This window comes from Harpegnathos saltator, unplaced genomic scaffold (genome assembly GCF_003227715.2).
Source record: "Harpegnathos saltator strain DR-91 unplaced genomic scaffold, Hsal_v8.6 scaffold498, whole genome shotgun sequence".
NCBI classification, from domain to species: Eukaryota; Metazoa; Arthropoda; class Insecta; order Hymenoptera; family Formicidae; genus Harpegnathos; species Harpegnathos saltator.
Window position 1 is genome coordinate 1,407,799 of NW_020230313.1, and position 19,915 is coordinate 1,427,713.

At 45.4% G+C, this 19,915-nt stretch overlaps 2 protein-coding genes across 3 annotated transcripts; both read left to right on the forward strand.

Moving 5' to 3' along the window:
- Positions 1–357: 357 nt before the first annotated feature.
- Positions 358–15,801, forward strand: LOC105191654 (uncharacterized). Of its 2 annotated transcripts, none has more exons than XM_011155190.3 (11): positions 358–945; positions 3,517–3,704; positions 3,769–3,912; positions 4,167–4,293; positions 10,308–10,485; positions 12,203–12,320; positions 12,439–12,704; positions 13,229–13,522; positions 13,888–14,124; positions 14,433–14,576; positions 14,778–15,801. In XM_011155190.3, the coding sequence occupies exons 3-11, from the start codon at positions 3,806–3,808 to the stop codon at positions 14,921–14,923; spliced, it is 1,617 nt and encodes a 538-aa protein (XP_011153492.1). In that variant the 5' UTR covers positions 358–945; positions 3,517–3,704; positions 3,769–3,805; the 3' UTR covers positions 14,924–15,801. The 2 variants fall into 2 exon arrangements, with proteins under 2 accessions (XP_011153492.1, XP_011153491.1); XM_011155189.3 differs by having other exon boundaries at positions 3,787–3,912.
- A 1,355-nt stretch (positions 15,802–17,156) lies between these two features.
- LOC109504651 (von Willebrand factor D and EGF domain-containing protein-like) lies at positions 17,157–19,737 on the forward strand. Its single transcript, XM_019845308.2, has 4 exons — positions 17,157–17,381; positions 17,485–17,563; positions 17,899–18,335; positions 18,904–19,737. Exons 1-4 carry the CDS (start codon positions 17,221–17,223, stop codon positions 19,628–19,630), a joined length of 1,404 nt encoding a protein of 467 aa, XP_019700867.1. The 5' UTR covers positions 17,157–17,220; the 3' UTR covers positions 19,631–19,737.
- The last annotated feature ends 178 nt before the right edge of the window (positions 19,738–19,915 follow it).

Consider the following 19,915-nt stretch of genomic DNA (forward strand, 5'->3'; position numbering starts at 1 on the left):
ATGCATTATCTCCTGTGTTATTGTCGTGCTCCGCCGCCGGCCACTCCGCAATAACACTTGGCTGCTTCGCAATGTCAATGTCTCTGCAGGATATCCTCGTCGCTTTGCAAACTGAAGTACCAGCATGATGGGTACCGCACGACGATCCCTCTCCTTCTCCGGGAACAAGGGCCCTCCGCTTTTCCCCTCCTCGGCTCCGTCGTCGTCGTCGTCGTCGTCGTCGTCGTCGTCGTCGTCGTCGTCGTCGTCGTCATCGTCATCGTCATTGTCGTAGTTGTATTCGTCGTTGTCGGAGGGTCGGAGTTCATTGTGCCACAAGTGCATTCCGAGTGCCGGCGACGCCAATTGCTCGTTACGAACCTGGGGCCAGTTGCGAATCGCTCTGTGAAAGCGACAGTGACATTTCCCGGAGCGGAGGGCTCGGCCCTTGCGGCAGACTCGAGTAACGAAACATCCGCGCGTTTATTCGCGAGAAGATCGTCGCGTTCTCGCGAGATAGAAACTCCTCTGTTTTCCTTTTTTTCCGACTCTCAGCGGGGATTTTGAGGGAGCGGAATCGGCCTGCCTCGCCGGTTCACGTCCGATTAGCAAGACGGACGTTCGATTCTCGTGCGTGTCGATACGGTGTACTTTCTTCGACCTGTAATCTCTGTGTCATCGCGATGGTAACGATGAGTCGCGATACAGCAGAAAGCGCGAGCATTCCTTGTGTATCCACGTGGTGCGAACATCCGCGTTTTATTTAAATACGTTCATCTCGTACAATGAAAAACTGATCTCGTTTTTGCTCAAGTATTTTTGATCAAGTATCTTGCACTGGTTGCGTAATGTCCGGTGAAGATTGAGGAAAACGTGATGACCTGGAATTAGCAAGGAGGTGGCATCGTTTGAAGACTCGCGCGGATTAAATCAGAGAGACTTAACGTGCAGCACTCATCTTGCACAGTGAGTAGGAAGTAAAGACGATTACTCTTTATCCTGCAGTGTAATTTGCTATTATACGGCACTGTTTTACATACACAGTGTGCTTCGTCAAGATTTCACTCTTGTATGGATGTGACGCGATAAAAATATCACACTGCCTTTTTTGCATCGGAGCTCTCCTAGCCCTGATGATGCAACCTGCAATGTTTGCGAAACGTCGGCACAAAGTTGTATTACGACGCGGTATCTATCCGGAAGAAATACACTCTGATTATATCACATTATTATTGCTCAAAATATCCCATTAATGCTGTTATCGCTTATTAAAATTACTGCATTATTTGTTTATCATTGACACACAATAATGAAATTTCGCTCGCGCGTTTCGTCAAGACGGAACGTAATGCGGAACTAAGGAGCGACCCTTTTTGCACATAAATAAACGCACTCAGCCCGCATGACGCGTCAACGAATGCAATTTAAACTACACGTCCAAGTGCCGATAACATGACGCATGTCCTTTCCCCTTTTACAAAACGGGCAACTGAACGATTGCAAGAAGGACACGTTGTTTCACTCTCTTCGTCTTTCCGTCATAATAGCAATAAACCGTTGCGAAAAAAAATTGGTCTTCCTGCATCGGCCTAATTGGCGCGATCGTATTGATTACAATTACATAAGCATGTTCGTAAAAGCGTGCAGTGAAATGCATAATGCAGATTGAGATAACATCTACGAAGCGAATTTGCATTTAGATTTTCATTGCTGATTGCTGTAGCTCCGCATAAGACTAAACAAATATTCGGTTTGGGCATATTGGTAATGGCAAATTATATAATTGCGAGATCTGCACTGCAAATGCTGTATCGGTAATTTTTGCAATAAAATACATTTAAGACATTTAATTTTCTTCCTCGAGGACTGAAAGGTTGACGACCCCCCTGGATCAATATTGAAGAATAATCGTTCTAGAATTTTAGATCTTTTCCACTGCAATTCGAGATGTTAACATCCTGCTCGATTATTGTTACACGAACGTCGCCGTGTCTCTTCTGACTTTAGAAATCCTGTTACAACAAAATATCATAAAATATGTCATGAAATCTGACACATTAATTAGTAAATCGCTCGGAGGGATTTTCTCTTGATGAGCAAAAAAGTTTTTTATATAGAAAAAAAAACTCGCTCGTTAAATTACTCGCTAGTTTCAAATCATTTTACATTTTCCAATTAAATTATTGTGGATTTATGACAGGATATTCTGAAATATTATTCTTTAGTTATACGTCGTGTGTACACGTGCGATGCGATGCGATGCGGTTACCGACAAACGTTTCGGCAGTGCTTTATCCAAAAGATTGTCTCTCGACGCGCAATTCGGTTCACACAAATTCAGTCGTTCTGACACACTCAACTCGCTCGTTAATCAACTGGCCGTCATAAACAATTACATTATAACTGTAATGTCCCGTTTGAAACGATTAGCTTTCTCACGCTTGTATATCATGAATGACGCTAGAAAATGCGTATCTCCAGCGAGATAGTTTCTTCCTGATTAATAGAGCTGGCTGTTGTAAAGCTTCCAAACAAGAGGCAGAATTCTCTCACACGAATGGAACAGCTGGCCGACGCGTTTGAATGAACGACTTCTCGTGCACTTTTTATCGCGCCGGATTACGACAGAGGAAAAAAAGATTACACTGTGCGCCACATGTGAGACTGTAAGAGCACGTCGTTGTCGCGCTGGTATTAGTTAATCGGATTAACGTCGATGACGTAAAGGCGCGAATTCCAACGGTAAAATCTATCTGCTAAATCTGCTTCGCTAAATTCGCGATTACCTAACGAATTATTCTAACGATCGGTGATTTCGCGCAAAGGTAGCGACCAGAACCATCTCCAAAATTCAAACCGGACAACAAAGATAACGCTCACGTCTTCTCATGTATGAACATGTAATTATTTTGTTAATTAATCATCCGCTCTCCTAGTTCACATGTAGGAAACAACATATTTATGACAATACATCTCCATTCTAGCCTAATTTCAGATACCAAGCAGATGGCAAATAACATTTACGTAAATCGTCGTCCGTTATCGGGAAAATTACTGTGAAATTCGTAACTCGAGGTATTCTCTCTCTCTCTCTCTCTCTCTCTCTCTCTCTCTCTCTCTCTCTCGCGAAAATATCGATTTCGACTGTCTGACGGTTCGTTCTTTCGCGCACATCGATGTCGCGTTCTGACATTCACACTTGACGTATATTCAATATTGAATGCCACGCTCGTTCCGGGCCACGATTGACCAATTCGAGTCAGTTAATATTTCCTGTCAAAGAGAACGTCGTTTCGAAGGGGACATCATTCGGCATCGGCTGCGTGAAGTATCGTCGAATATATCCTGCGCAAATGTCCAAACGACAAACGTTGCGCTCTCATATTCACACATGGTATAACTGTTTCATTCAGGCTGCTATAATTTATAATTGGCGATTGAGATGTCGTCGGGAGAAAGTCATGTACCTCTGGCGAATCCATCCCAAGCTTCGAATTATCGAGAGTAACGAAAGGAACGCTTTTTGTTCGGTGACAGTTCTTTCTTCTCCGGCCGAGACGGTGAGACACGAGAATGATGGAAGCGTCACTTTTATTCGGGCAACATCTACAGCCGCCGGGATTTTTCCTACACGAATTATTCTAAAGAGATTCTTGGAATCAAGACAACATTGATAAAGAGAAACCGTACGCTTTTGTCGTGCGAATAGAATTCCTGTCAGAGAAGTGAGTACATCCTCTCTTGAATATTATTCGCCGTTCGTGCGGAGAAAATAACTTTCGCACAAAGAGGAGAATATTTTTCTAGAACCCGTAATCTCACCGAGATGAGTGTCTCGGGGATCTCGCGAGTCTTCCTCGTGATTGTGGTCTTCAGGATGGTGTCCTTCTGCAATTCGTTGATCATGGATCACATTTGTTCGAGAGTGGAGAAGTGAGTATTCCATTGAAAATGCGCGTAATAAGAGCGACCGCAGCTTAATTAATGATTAAAGTTCTCGATGATACCGACATACAATCCGTCTGTTCGGAAAGACCTTCACCTGGAAGCCTTGACAATGCGGTGTCTCGGTGCGCGCAATATACTACTTATTATTATGCACGCACCTTGCCGCCGCGGCATGCCGCTCGAAATCCCGATAAGGGAATCGCGGGAACAGTCGATAGCTAATTGACCGAACGTTACAGTTACACCGTCACGTCATACGAAACTTACACCGAGCCGGTCGTGGTGAACACGTTCACTTGGTGCCTACAAATTCCCCCGAGGTGTCCGAAGACGCGGAACGAACTGCGGCAGCGGTATCGCATAAAGGTGAGTCTGTCGGAATTTTTTGTTATTTGTATATAAATCGATACATGTCAACATTGATTGTTATTCGTGCCAAAGCCACACGTACTTGAGATCATTATCGATCAGTTTTAACGACGCCAGGATCAGTTTTAATTATACGTATTTATTATTCTTGTTTAAAATAATTCTTTGTTATTAAAGCCGACGAGACATATTCTCTTGAATCAAAAGTTTCACAGTGCCTTTCGTCCCTTGATAAAGTGTAAGAATCTCCATGTAAATGTTCTCTTCGAAAAAGGAAATTAAAGTCCGAGACGTATTAATAGAGAAATGTTAACGGAATTCAGTTGCAGTGCACACTCGTTTCTCCTTCCAATGCTTTCTCTCTCTCTCTCTCTCTCTCTCTCTCTCTCTCTCTCTCTCTCTCTCTCTCTCTCTCTCTCTCTCTCTCTCTCTCTCTCTCTCTCTCTCTCTCTCTCTCTCTCTCTCTCTCTCTCTCTCTCTCTCTCTCTCTCTCTCTCTCTCTCTCTCTCTCTCTCTCTCTCTCTCTTCTCTCTCTCTCTCTCTCTCTCTCTCTCTCTCTCTCTTCTCTCTCTCTCTCTCTCTCTCTCTCTCTCTCTCTCTCTCTCTCTCTCTCTCTCTCTCTCTCTCTCTCTCTCGTGGTACGTTTGATGGTATCTCGAGTCAAATATATATATCAAAGGCTTTATAAAGATAATTCATTAGCAACAAAGACGCGCTGTTATTTGCGCTGAGAGATTCCGTTCTCTCCAGCAGCACCGTACAGAAATTCGACGTGAGTATCTCGGCAGGCAATCTCGCTAATTTTATTGCCTATCCATCATCAACGGATTCAATGGTAGCGACTCCGCTGCATTTCGCAAGTTTTCGCGACGCCGTGGAAAAGTACTATTTTCCCAGGTTGCTCAAAGGGATAGAAAAATACGGAACGATCTTACGCAACAAAGGAGTTTACCATAAGCGCATCAGATCGGTTTCGCGGGAGGTTTCGGTATGTAACGGGCGAGAAGCATTGTTCCACCGAGACGTCTGTGCGCTCCGAGGAGGTCTTTATCGCACTCGCTCGACTTAAATTTACTCTCCGATATCGGCTTTACGATTTGAAATTTCGGACGAAGGACGAGAGACGCGACGCTGATAGAAAATCGCATCGTCAAAAGTACATAGTAATGTTTGGCCGAGGGAAAATTGCTAAAGAGAGCACACGCTGCCACGGCACAATAGGACCGTAATTTATTCTAGCAATTGCATCACGGAAAGAGAGTTACATAAGCTCGCATTTCCACGCCTCGTTATGGAAAAATGTCGTTTCCCAGGCAGCGCGAGTGGAAAACGATCGGCCGGGACACACTCGGAACACACTTCGCGTGGCTTCGCTGTCTGCGCGGCTTAAATCGTGTACCGCCCCGTGTACACAATGCGATAAAACAACCTGCCGCTATTCTTCCGCTTTTGCCTCTTACTCACCGTCCCTCTTTCACGCGTCCTTGCACGACGACATCTCTCTCGCTCTCGGCCGTCGCCGCCGCCGCCGCCGCCGCCGCCGCCGCCGATCCGGGATAATTACGGGGAAAGTCCGCATCAACCGCGCGACCGACTGATTAAGCAAATAAATAAAAAGAATGTGACAGCATGCATGGGAGGTAAAATGAGATCGAGGAAAAACAGGAGAGAGAGAGAGAGAGAGAGAGAGAGAGAGAGAGAAGAGACAGAGAAAGGGTGAAGGAGGGGGAGCGACAAGCTGCAGCTGCAATTACGCGCCGTGAAATGCGGAATTGACGAATCGCGCCGAAAGAAGGTGGAACTTGTCTTGGCCCCGTCGGCATTACGAAACGATTCCAGAAGCGGGCCATTAGCTGAAAAAGACTTCGCACGGCATCTCGGTCCCTCGGGAAAAGTTGAACGCCCGGAAGTCGACAATTTGCCGAACATTTAACTCCATACGCATCGTACATTCGTACGATGCCGACTTGTTTACGATTTTCGCGCCGATAATGGGACAGTTTTCCCCGGGACGGAGCTGTGCGAGAGGAAGCACATCCACATGTGTGTGACACAAACGAGATAAACGAACACTTGGGCTACTCGGGGAACTCCCTCCGCCCGTTCAAACGATCGCGAACGCGGTGTCTGGCGGTGCGCCCCGAACGGCCATTCGAACGGCCGGGTCCGCTTGTAATTTAACGAGAGCTCGACAGCGCGGCCCGATTATCGGCTTCAATTAACACGGGAATTACCCAGGCGCGGACGTAATAAAGTCGATGTGAAATCTCGCGTTGATTTATCGGCCGGTATGCCGGCGCACGGCACGATAACGCGCATGCGAACACCGAGACGAGACGAGACGAGACGCGGCAAAAGGCTGTTGGATAAACAGAATGTCGGTGCACGATGTATGCGGACACAACGCTGATGCGAAAAACACTACGTGTCATCGATCGGACGAGCCAGCTCTTCGTTTTCGTCGCTCAGACGCTTCAGAATGAGTCAATTGACCGCGGATTAACACACTCGATGAAAGTCAAAGAGCTTCAATTTCGCTGCTGTACACACGAGAACAATTTCTCTCTCTCTCTCTCTCTCTCTCTCACACATACACACACACACACACACACACACACACACGTATCGATATTTTTACCTTCTTCTGTCTTCTGCTTATCTTTCCGTCCCGCTATTACGTCCCGCTTATCTTTCTATTACGTCGTTCTCTAGAAGAAACAGGAAAGTACGAGGATACAAAATATGACATAATAATTTGCGTATATGCAACATGTTACAGCAACTCGTTTCCCAATTAAAACGCGACGTAAATATGCCAGAATAGATCATTTTGAAGCCTGATGCCTTTTTCCGCCTCTTAATGAGACAGTTACGAGCTTATCATTGTATTTAAGTCGACTTCAATTTCCCCTGTGCCGTTCCGCAGAAGTGCAGGGGAGAGAAACTTGTACTTTCTCATAGATGATCTGATGATGGCCTCGTCGAATCAGCCGCCAATTAAATTAACGAGGCCTCTCGGGATGTCTCGGCCGACTTAAAAATTCGCGGATATACCGCCACCATGCTGAGGAATTCGTGAATCGTGACACTGGCCGGAAATGAAACGACCTCTCGTACGTGGCGTAATTATGCATTACGTAATCGGTAATACGCGGGTCCGCGGGTACTATATCGAAGTCGGGGGAGAAGGATCAAAGCCTAAAATGGAAAATGGCGGATCGTGCGCAAGGCGTTCCCGCGCTGGCGAGATGAGAGAACGCGTTTGTAAGGCGCGCGCGCGTCATGCGAGGTAGCGTGTATGTACGTGAGACACTCGCTTATTACGTGGACAATGAACTTATTTCGTGCGGCTTATGAGAAAGAAGAAAATTTCGTCATTATCGATAATGCATCATGTGCGTTGCGATAATCAGCGCGCTCTTTCAAAAGAGGTTCGTCTTTCCTTACGAGTTTCGCCCGAGCGCGCTTGACAGTGAATGTTTATTTCTATGTAACGCGTTCGTACGCGCAAGCGATTACGAACCGTATACCGTGTCCAATATGTGTTTACTTAAGACTTAATTTCGAAGTGAACTGAAACGCCCATCACACAAAGTGGAAAAATAAGATAAACGAGTGACTTCGCGATACACTCAATGCGAGCGTCGAATATACAGCGAAATCGCCCGCTCAATTATCTCGTACAGACAAAAAGTCTCGACTTCGCTTCGACATTGTATAATATTTTATTACGCTAACATTGCGTTCGCGCGAGTGCCGTGAGAGTCGTTCCGATGCAATTTGAAATAGTACGTGAAACTAGATCGTAAAGCCGCACGTTAATTAGGCGATCGTCTAAACGTCGTTCCGTCGCTTCCGCTTTCGCTGCCGGCAATTATCTGAAAACTTATTTGCATAGTGCGCGCTTAATCGGCGAGACGTGAGATAATCTCACGAGAGTGACCCCCTTTTAATTAATTTAGATCTCGCGCAAATATTTAAAGTGAGATCGCCCATTTTATCCGTTATCGACTTGGCTTGGATCTCCCTTTAAATCGCCGTCTCGTTAACGCGCTGATGATATCAAAATGCAAAAGAGAAATTCTACACGACAGTTTCCTCTGCCAACTTCGCGAATTTAGCATCTGTCGACAGTGCGAATCGGCTCGAAATTAATTAATGCCTACAGTCTCTTCGCGATTTCACCGAGCCGCACAATCGTCGAACGTGCGTCGTCTCGGATTGTTGGCACGCTGTGAAAAAATTCAGTCACAAATGTTGCACACATCACTGCGTACGTGTACAAAAACTAAATCAAGTAGATCAACAAAGAACCGATGAATCATTTTGAGGTCTCTGAGATGTGTGAAATGCAGCAACTCAAAACTTTTGTCCGCAAGCGTCTGCAATATCGGCATGTTGCACATTTCATGCAAAATTTAGCGATATTAAATTTCTCAGTCAGTCTCGTTTGCGAGCGACGTAGAAACTACAACGCAGCTAACTCTACACGATGTCCGCGTGTAAAAGAACGTAAAAGGGACTCGGCGCATATTCGCATGCGTAGGTGGATGTAGTGTGCCGTCGTGAAGGTAACGTTTGCCATCGCTCCGCTAATTATCGGAGGTGTTCCGAGGAGTTGAGGGAACATGCGAGCCTTGTAACACAAAGCCATGTGGCGTTATTGCGAAGGCGCGGGCAACATCGCGAGCGCAAAGAACCGCTCCAAGTGCACACCATTCGTGCGAATCGCGCGAATTTTTCTCCAATCTCCGCCATTGAGAAAAAATGAGCAGCCACTTCGCGTGAGTTACGGGCAAGCTGAAATTACCGGGAGCCGGGAACCGGGCTGGGGAATATCACGGTGCGCGATATAATATGCGCTGCTAATTACCGATCGCGTAGAATTATAGGGAGGTCAAAAGCAGCCGCGGAATGCGAAGCGAAGTTACGAAGCATTGAAGTTAAAAGCAGAAGGAACAGCGGAAACCTGTGAACATGCAGCGGTTGTGGATGACGGAGAATCGGCGTTAGAAAAATATTCCATAGCGAGATGCGCGATAAATTGATATTTATATCATCGCTACGTCGCTGGAATGGAATGCACTCGATAAAAGACACGAGCGGAGTAATGTAACGAGCGAGAATAAAAACTCGCTGTTCGGCTCGCCTGTCGAGGTCGCCTGGCGTTTTCTACGTTGCTGGAAAACACCTGAATTGCACAACTTTCGGTTGCTAACAACGTACCGTTACGCGACGCGACGTTAGGCGTTCACGCGGGCAAGAGTCTCGAGCTATGCATGCCGTATCCCTTGCAGTTAGAAATAGGAGTAACGAAGACTCCTCAAACGCGTCACATTGCGAAATAGTAGAGTATTCCCCGCGGCTGAACATGGGTGGTGAAAATATACGGTAATTTCGTCGTTTCCCGTGTTGCCGATCGGAACGTCGAAGCGTGTGTAAAATCGACGAGTTAAACGATACCCCCCTCCCCCCCCCTCCGCACCTGTTTTACGAACGGGGCTCTATTCGTAATTAAAAGTAAAAGTGGAGAATGTAACACGACGATCGTGTCCAGCATCGATCTGCCGCGCAACGCGTTTAAGAGCGAAATTCACGTAACGCGATCGGCGTCGTGCGAGCGCAGAAACGGTGAAGGGCGTAACATAATAACGTTTGCAAGGAGGAGAAAAACACAGACGGTCTTGACTCGACCCGTAATTTATGCCCGTGAATGCGTTTTCGCGCGTGTATCCTCTTACGTCGTCCGTAGGATCGACTTTCATTCGAGCCTGCGATGCTCGATTTTCGACACACTTTTCTCTCCCACCGTGAATCGTACGGATGAGACCATCCGAAAATTAATGAGGGGCCGCTGCTGCTTGAGATGGAGATTAATAACGGAAGGAAAATTGTCGGGTAATTGCCGAAATTAACGATAATATTATGCGTCCCCGATAAGCTGTGATAATGATTTATATATCCCGATGTGGAAGCATATAACAACGTCTCGCGGGATGTATCTTCTACAGACGGAGGTAAAGTCAAAGACCGTGGAGGAATGCTGCGAGGGATACAAAAAACTGATGATTCATGGCGATGTGAACGCGAGGTGTATGCCATTTTGCAAAAACTGTTTGGCGGGGAAGTGCGTCGCACCGAATGAATGTCAATGCGATCCCGGATATCAAGGAGACGATTGCATCCGTGGTAAGACGAGACTAACGTGAAGTCATTGCGTTTTGTCTTCTTTGCACTTTTAGCACTATATTCATCGCTAAAGATTTTTTTCTTTTTATTTTTACCTGCATCTCGAGAGAACGACGCACGTACAAAGAATCTAATGAAAAAATCTAAATGATATCTTAAACGATATCGTCATGTGTCTCATAAGTTTAGTTATATTTTTTCCATTTCCTTTATTTTATGAAAAAGCAACTTTGCACGTGTTGTCAGTTTGCACTTTGCACTTTTATCGCTCGGCAGATATGTTTAATAAAGTCATTATCAGTTTTATGCGCATAATATACGCTTTTTCAACATGAATACGTAAACAGATCCTGATAAACACGTAGCGAGAGAACTTCAGGATGTCATTAAAACAAACTTCTGGACTAATGCTACTTGCAAAATATAGCTATCGAACTAGACATGCCGATGTTTTCATTGTGTAATTAAGTGCTAATAGATTGCTATGACATTTAAAAAGGGGAATGTATGTAAACTAAGACCGTAAGAAAGATGCAAACTAAGATTATAAATATACATATACACGAAATGGTGGACCTAAAAGAATTCACAAGGTCTGCATAATAATGCCGTGCGCATCATTGACGAAACGAATCCGGTTCGACAAGACTGTTTCGGGGTTAAAATAAGCAATTCATTACTCAACGATTTTGAAACGAAATTATAACCGAAACGAATAGCCGTGCGAAACGTAGAGTCGATGAGAAATTTCACGCTCCATGAAACGGACTGACCTTCCACGATGGCGAGAACGCGCATGTGAAATGACTGTTTTAGGTATCATTTCCATATGAATCATAAATGCAGGATTCGTTATTTTCGCACGACGCATCTCGTTAGAATCCGCATCAATTTACACATTGTTGCACCATAACGCGCTAATAGAATCGCTACATCGCGGACATCGCGATACAAAGAGTTATCAGAAAATTAATCGAGACAAATTATTCGTCGGCTTTTGAATCGACCGTGGAAAGCCTCTGGAGATCCACGATATCAGATTCGCCGCGATATCATCAATCATGCAGAACGATATTATTTTCTGACTCTTCCCTTCTTCACTTCGATTCTCGCGATTTCGTCCGCCTTTCGTCGAGGGTAAGCTCCGTGTGTGTTCCAAAGATAACGATAAAACAATTTATCATCGATCGAACAAATAGAAGTCGCAGGTGGCACGCGACTGTTGCGTCAATGCGATCGGGGAACGCTTCGAAAGTTGCGGAAGCCCGGAAGTTACGAAGCCGCTACTTTCCCGCGAGCGTTCGAGAAGGTCGTGGGCGGCGAGGAGTCGATCAGATACGACATCCGACACACCGCGTAACGCAATCACGATGTTAATACCTTATAAGAGACACACTCCGTGGTGTATGATAATCATTCGCGTTTATCATTCCGCGAATAAGGCCCGCAGATGCGATTCGACTGGCTCCGCTGTGATTTCGCTCGCCCTCAATTAAGAAACACTTGATTGCACGCATTTACATGATGGCGTTGCGCCATCACCGTCATCCTCCACCTATCAGCCGTAACTGCTTAGAGATTTCAACGTAAAATCGCGAAATATCCGAAACGCGCGCGATTATTTTGCGCACGATGGTCTGCTGCAGGATGAGCCACGAGATGGCTCCCATGATATTAAGATTTTGTTAATATATATATATTAATTTCACATGTTCAGAATGCTCATCGGGATCCTGGGGCATGCGATGTGCGGAGACATGCGATTGCGGGGAAAACGGCACTTGCGATCCCGCGAACGGCACTTGCCGATGTCCTCCGGGGCTTCGAGGACCTCAGTAAGCGCCCGAGAAATAGTATAAGCGATACTTGAAGATAATAAATGAGCAACTCGAAGTGTCGGCCAAGTGTCGCCGAGATCGTTCGATATTACCGAATAATACGTTTCTTCCGTAGATGCAGAGAGCATTGCGCAACTGGCCAGTGGGGCCCGAATTGTGCAAACGAATGCACATGTCAGAACCGAGATAATGATTGCGATGCCGCAACCGGAAGATGCGCCGACGACAACGACGACAACGACGCTTCCCTGGTCGTGCAAACGTCGCCCGGTTATTTGCGAAGCTCTACTACCGAGCGTGTGCAAACATCCAGGATTAGCAACACGGAGCACACAGAAGTTATCTCTGTGCCGCGCGAGACTACCGAACGACAAATGGAAGGTGAAAGAATACGTTTTTTTCGAGAGAGGCATTTCAGCCGGTTGCGCAGTTGTTTGCACGGAGATGTAAAAGTGACTCTTCAGGCTACTCAAATAATGACAGTCTTGTAAGAGCTGAGAAAAAAGTGCCGAGTGATCGGGGCTAATATTGAGAATAATTCACATTTCTCACTATCACATCTTTTAGTCATCATCGCTCAGAAATAGGCATTAATATTTAATAGCCCATAGGATGCAAGTATACGACCAAAAAGTATATATTTCATCATCACAAAGATTCAAAGAAATACATGTATATATTTCAATGAAAAAAAGCATGTAACTTCCGATATCAAATTATGCATCACTAAGCTTAAAAAGTCAACAATTTCACAAGTACGATGAAAAGAAATTCACTTCACGTCGTGCATCGTGTCGAAATTGTTATATAGCACTGTCTTTATATTCATACGTGATGTTACTCGATAATCAAGGATCGATAATGCCGATAGAATTGTGGATCGTAATTAATATTGTAATGCCCAGCTTCACCTATAAACGTCAATGACGACTGGAATTACATCTCGGGCACGACGACTTCGACAACAGTAGTACCCATCGCGATACCTCCTCAGGGGACAACAACAAACGAGACGCGAGTGAAAGATTCTTCAACAACCGCCCGACCTGTGATCGTGTTAGTCTCCGTACCTGAGCGCAGAAGGGATGCCGAAAAGGATCGGCAAAAATTCGCCACGAAGGATGAATTCTTCAGACACGTCCAAAGAGACGAGAGCATCGGCGTGCCGAAAATCGACTACGTGAAAACCGTGCACAAAGGTGCCTGAAATTCTTTAGGGATGCATATGAAACAAAAGCAAAATCTCGTTATTGCAATGGGATTTTTTTTGTTGCCTGTTTTCGACCAGACGAAAAGTCGATTATAATAGAAAAACTCCAGCAGCAGATTTCTGCTCAGTCAGTTGTTTCAACCGAGTTTTAATGTTCGGACGAATATTTTCGGTCGCGGTAACAGAGAGATACTCTTTCTCGTTTATTGAATTTTTATCTGTCCTCCGTTCAGTTGCACAAAATGAAAATTTTTTCCCGTACACGCGAGAGATACAAGTGTCCTTTTGTCGTCTCAACTGCAATGCAAAAGCCACGAGACTTGAAACTCAACATGAGACACACTTTTGCGACAGGCGATATCCAGACGATGCCTGTTTCACTGGACATCGCTCTGATCGTCGTAGCTGCGATCGTCTCCCTCGGTCTGACCTCGGTCGCGGTAGTCATGATCCTCCACATGCGGTCCAAGCTGTTCGAGACCGTTCGACTTGCCATCTACGACGATGAGAAGAGCAAGGGTTCGGAAAATGCAGTTCGCGAAAACGCGAACAGTGAAAGGATGTCCACGGTGGTGAACTCTACTCTGCCCCGTGAGTATCTGAGAATCATGCTCGGTGCCCGATGTAACCTTCTCTCTTCTCGATTACCAGATCCTCAGTGAAATCTGCATGTCCTTGACCCCGATACCTCTTAGCCGCGTAGCGATCCCGACGATAGTCTTGACCGCCATAACCACCGAAGGAACTGCGACTAGTGCGAAATCCAATCCTTTGTGCGATCGCGAGTCGACTTTCGTGCCGCTATTTTCGCGCCTACCTGCTCGATCAGATCTCCATACGCATCACTGAATTCAACTGGCTACGTGTGCACTACGTGAGTTGATTACGTACGATTTCAGCACCACCGCCGACCCGCGCCAATCCTGTGTTCGCAACCAATGCGGAACCGGAAACGATATTAACGGTCGATGGCATCGAATCGCTCAACACTTACGCCAACGGCACAGCTACGATCGGTCTCCGAATTTCCGGTAATCTTCGCGGTAAGTTGGCGACACTTCGCGAAATTTGAATGAAAGATTGCCGACAGTGTTAGTATACATTGTATTGTATAGTTTATCTTAACTAAAGGACCGTCAGTATAAACTATACGATTTTTACTAACCAAACTTCACGCGCACGGCTCTTAAGTTTATCATTTCTCGAATACTCGATAGAGAGACTTTGTTCATTTTTAATCCTAGATCTTTTACAAGAGGGCTATTACGATCGGCCACCAGCAACTTTGATACGCCTGCAAACGAACTTTGACCATAATGCGGAGCATGTGTATGACGAAATACCCTTACAGACCACCACCCCCCCGTTGTCCAGTCACAAGAATATGTGACGAAGAAACTGTTATACTCGCTCGCAGTCATAGTCAAAACCATTCACGCTTGAGAGAACGCTACGTTGACGTGAAGATTAAAACGAGATAAAAAAGAAAAGAAAAAAAAAAACAAGAAAAATGCAAAGAGTTTCTGGACAAAACGTAACTTGAGAATACTTGAGAGAGATAGAGTGGCTGTTGATGAAAATCTGAGCGTCCAGTCTCAGTGAAAAATACGCGCAAACTGGTTTTCGACCTTACGCACAACTGTCGAAGGCTAAACGTGGCTATAATTGAGTAGAACAAGTGGAAAGATAAGTCACTCTCGGGCACTGTCAGTGACCGCCAGTTGAGTCTGGCCAATGGGGCATGCAACTTTCTGAATCAACTATTTTGCAGTTTCGACGGGGTCGAAGTAATGACGTCAAACGCAGCGCGACTGCACCTGATTACAATTGCGCGCGAACACGCAATTAGATGGAAAGTGCGAAATAATAGAGACTCGTTGGTACAACGAGCAGGGTTAGCGAGCATAGCGAGCGCGCGCGCGCTTACTGTTATTATAGAAGCGATACAAAACTGTGACGAACTACTTGCTCACGAATGGACGCGAGAATAAATTGCCCGCTAAATCCGGCAATTTTCCTTGTAACATAGACGCGATTTACTCGGCGCGAATCAACACGCGTAAAAACGTAAAACCGTTGTTTTACGAGCGATCCTTTTCGATTTACTTTATTATACACAAAGCAGCACGCGCGTCGTTGACCTTTTTTTTCTAATATTAACAACATTATTACGAATTATAAATTTTCTATGATACTCGACGCAATAACGACAATAATACTTTTTCACAGTAATCGTGCTGTAAAGAAGCGATACTTCTATTTATGAACGGAAAAGTCCTGCGATAATACTGCGATAATTCCGTGTTTTCAAATAAATTAGTAGTGATGTAGGCACAGGCATAGACGATAATTTAATAAGTGGTGCACATATTGTTGTTGTGTTAGAAAGTACACTCTATAAATCGAGAAGCCAAAATCCCATATAAAACCGATGCCATATGAATTGTAGGAAGATATATCGTGAAAGAAATATCACCTTAAATATAAGCGAATTTAACTAATTTTTTTGCAGTGAATTAAACAATACAGTATAATAAAAATAACTCACAATATGCTTCTATACTTATCATTATTTCCACGCCACTGTCCCATAAATAATTATATCAATCTCTGTACAAATATGTGAAGAAGATAAATTAATCAACTTCTCTTTCAGTAATTTCATAGTTTTAAAATGTTAAGATATAATCATATTTTCTGGTACTGAAATAGAGAAATTTGCAAAAAGTACAGCTGATCTGTTTGACTTTTGACAAGATCATACTTTTATATATATATATATATATATATCTGTGTGAGTAACAACATTTTCGTAAGTTGGGAATCACTGAAAGAAAGAGGTGATTAATAGGAAACGTTACGTTGTTATCTTTGATAATACTGAAAACATTCCGCCTTCCTCCCGTGATTTCCATAAAGGAGGAGAAAAACTTTCCATTTCCACGTCACGGAATAATCTGATATATCTCTTCGGTTAATTGCGAACGCATGCTTTGCGAGGAACACTCGCAACCACTTCAAGGAAATGTTATTTGCAGTCAGCTTTAGCTTATCATAGATTAAAAAGAAATAAATATTGCGTTTAATATATCCTCGCGCCGTCTTATTATCGCGCTGATTCGCTCATGCATTCATTCCAAAATGATATCAGGAGAGGAGAAAAAAGATTACATAAACGACCGATTTATCAATCCTTCTTCTAGATAACTTTTCTCAGATAAAGAACGGATTATGTGTAATTTCCTAATTATATATTCTTCATGATATACACCATTAATTAAGCTGAGGTTTCTTTGTTAACTTTGTTAACTGCAATATATTGTCCGTTCCTTCGTTACTTCGCTCGATAATTCAATTGATGATATATTTATCTAAGAGCGAGTGCGATAAGTCTGTCATGGTCCAATTAATAACAATGACCTAATGAGTAATTAGATAAGACTGAAAATGTGAGACACGCGGCAGAATACGTGAAAGAGAGCAAACACATACTGATATATCGACCCCATTAGAGCTCTTCGACATATCGATACGCATAACGGATAACTGTTTCCGTGAACGAGCGTGCTGCGTAGTTTAATCAAGAGGATGAAAACTGCTGACCTCCGCGACATTCTTATCGCGGGGTTGTCCACTCTCTGACCGAAAATCAGCAACCATTAGTAAATCCGCGATCGTTCATACAACATGCAAAAGTCGTTGATCTGCCTGGTCGTTTTTACGTGCCTGGGTGTTGGCACCTGGGCAACGGACGGTGTAAAGGGTGGCCACCGACCGCGTTATCCTTCAAGTGGAAGTCTACAAGGTGGCACCAACTCCACAAGCGGCCTTTGCTACAAAACAGTGCCGTAAGTAGTAAACTCTTCGAATGAGGTCTTTAGCGAACGAATGCCATATTACACGCACGTTAGAAGCATTCTAAATATGAGATCTCTGCGGATCTTATTTCAGATACAGTCATGTCCTAGCTCTGAATTCCAGTGGATCACCTTATAACACCATTCCCCAGCCACCTGAAGGCAGTCACGTTGTAAGTAAAAATACTCGTCTTCTGCAATGAGACTCCCCTAAGCGAAACTAACCAGCAAATTTCCACCAAACTTAATCTTAACTTAGGACTTGAGACAAGACTTTAAAGAAAGCAACATTTTTACAATGTAACACGAGATCTGTCAAACGGGACTTGGCAAGCGCGTGCCACTTTTATCTAATAATAAAACTATCCGAGTCTCGGATTCAAACGAAAAACAGTGCATTGATCGAAGAAGCCTCTTCGAGCACAATCGTGCTCGAAACAATCTTTGCCACACACATACACACACACACACACTCACACGGTAAAGCTACAGAAATCCTGTTTATCAGAGTAACAACGGTTGGATCACCATCTTGGACTGTTGCGACGGTTACCAGCGCAACGTGACGACCGGCCGATGCGAGCCGCGTTGCGATCTCGGCTGTTTCGGCGGCCACTGCACCGGGCCGAATATCTGCAGCTGCCAACAGGGATGGCGCGCCGAAGAGGGTGTCTGTATGCCCGTCTGCACGTACCGGTGCCAAGAGAACGCCTACTGCTTCTCCCCCGAGGTGTGCGTGTGCAAGCTAGGTTACGACGAGGTCAACGGCGAGTGCAAACCGATCTGTCCTGACGGATGCAGAAACGGTGAATGCGTGGCACCGCGCGTCTGCAGGTGCAGGCCAGGATTCGTTCTGAATGACCGCAAGGAGTGCGTGGCCGCATGTGAGGGTGGCTGCGAGCACGGCGAGTGCACCGCGCCGGGTGTATGCACCTGTCACCAAGGGTAATTAATGTCGTATCGTATCCTCACTTTCGAGTTCTACGTCAATTTCGCAATATTTCACGCAGGACGCATCGCAGGACGGTGTCCTGCGCGATAATTAAACTTTGCTTCGAGCGTGCGTACGTGAGTGTGATAATATCTGTAATTGATAAATTGATCTTACATTCATGAGACGTGACATTATAGCCGAGAATAATTATAGCCCTTGCACCTTCTTTTATGCAGAAATTCGCGATTTTGTAATCTTCACGTGGTGATTTGCGAGGATAATGTTATTCGCTTGAATATGGATGGCCACCTTCGACGCGTTCTGTGCATAATCAAGTTATAAATACTGTAACGTTTCGTAAGAGGGCTGTTCCGCACGTAGTTGCTGCCTCATCTTTCAACATACACAGCTCTCCTGACGGAGTGTCCTTTCATCTCGTTTCTCCTCGTCCTGCTCATTCGTGTGGAAATTAAACAGTATCGAGATGTATCGTAAACATTTCTCACTGGCTAAGTCGGATCAGAGTCCAGAGATGCAATCGCACGCTTGATGACCATCAACGTGCTACGTCTGTCGCAGGTACACAAATCCTCCCAACGACCGCGAGTCCTGCATTCCTCACTGCCCACGTGGTTGCTTCGGCGGCCAATGCGTCTCACCGGGTCAGTGCAACTGCAGACCAGGCCACACGCTGGACCAGAACGGTAGATGCACACAGTCCATATCGGGCGAGTCGCAGTGCGGTCACGGATACGTGATGGACCCCGTCACCAGCAGTTGCGTCCCCGCGACCAGCCCGTCGCCGCAACCCGGAGACTGCAGATATGGCTGCGGCGCGCACGGCGTTTGCGTCGGACACAACCGCTGCTCCTGCTCGCCAGGATACAGCAACGAGCCTGATACCGGTAGATGCGTCCCCGTCAACCCGTCCGTCAACTCTACGGCGCACTGCGCTCACGACTGCGGCCCGAACGCCCGGTGTGCTGGACCGAACGCGTGCGTCTGCGATTCAGGCTTCTTCAACGATCCCTACACCGGTAGGTGCGTCCGCTACGAGGGCGAAGTCACGGACACGATGTGCCAATACCCGTGTTTAAATGGCCAATGCACCGGACCGAACGAGTGCACCTGCAACCGCGGGTACATACTCGACGTGAGAGACTTCAGGCGCTCTAAGTGCTTGCCAGTGTGCGCCGGCGGCTGCCTCAACGGCGTGTGCACTATGCCGAATTATTGCCTCTGCAACCCCGGATATCGAAAGGAGAGTGGGGTCAAGGGCCGTCAGAGGTGCATCCCGCAGGAGTAAACGCTGCTCTCTTCAGATTCAATACTGAGTACATCAAGCACGATCGCGCTGAGTTTGACGTGAGACGTGAATAACTCCAGGCATTGTAATCAACGTGAATTGTATAACCACCAACTGATAATAAATTATAAAACGACATTCTCTGCTTTGTATCGTGCAGATATGTGAGTTGTTATCGATAGTTTCGCTACGTCTTTTACATTCGTAAATCGCGAAGTAAATCGACGACTGCAACATAAAATAATTAATAACCTCTCAGCCATACTTCCTACGAAATAAACATTA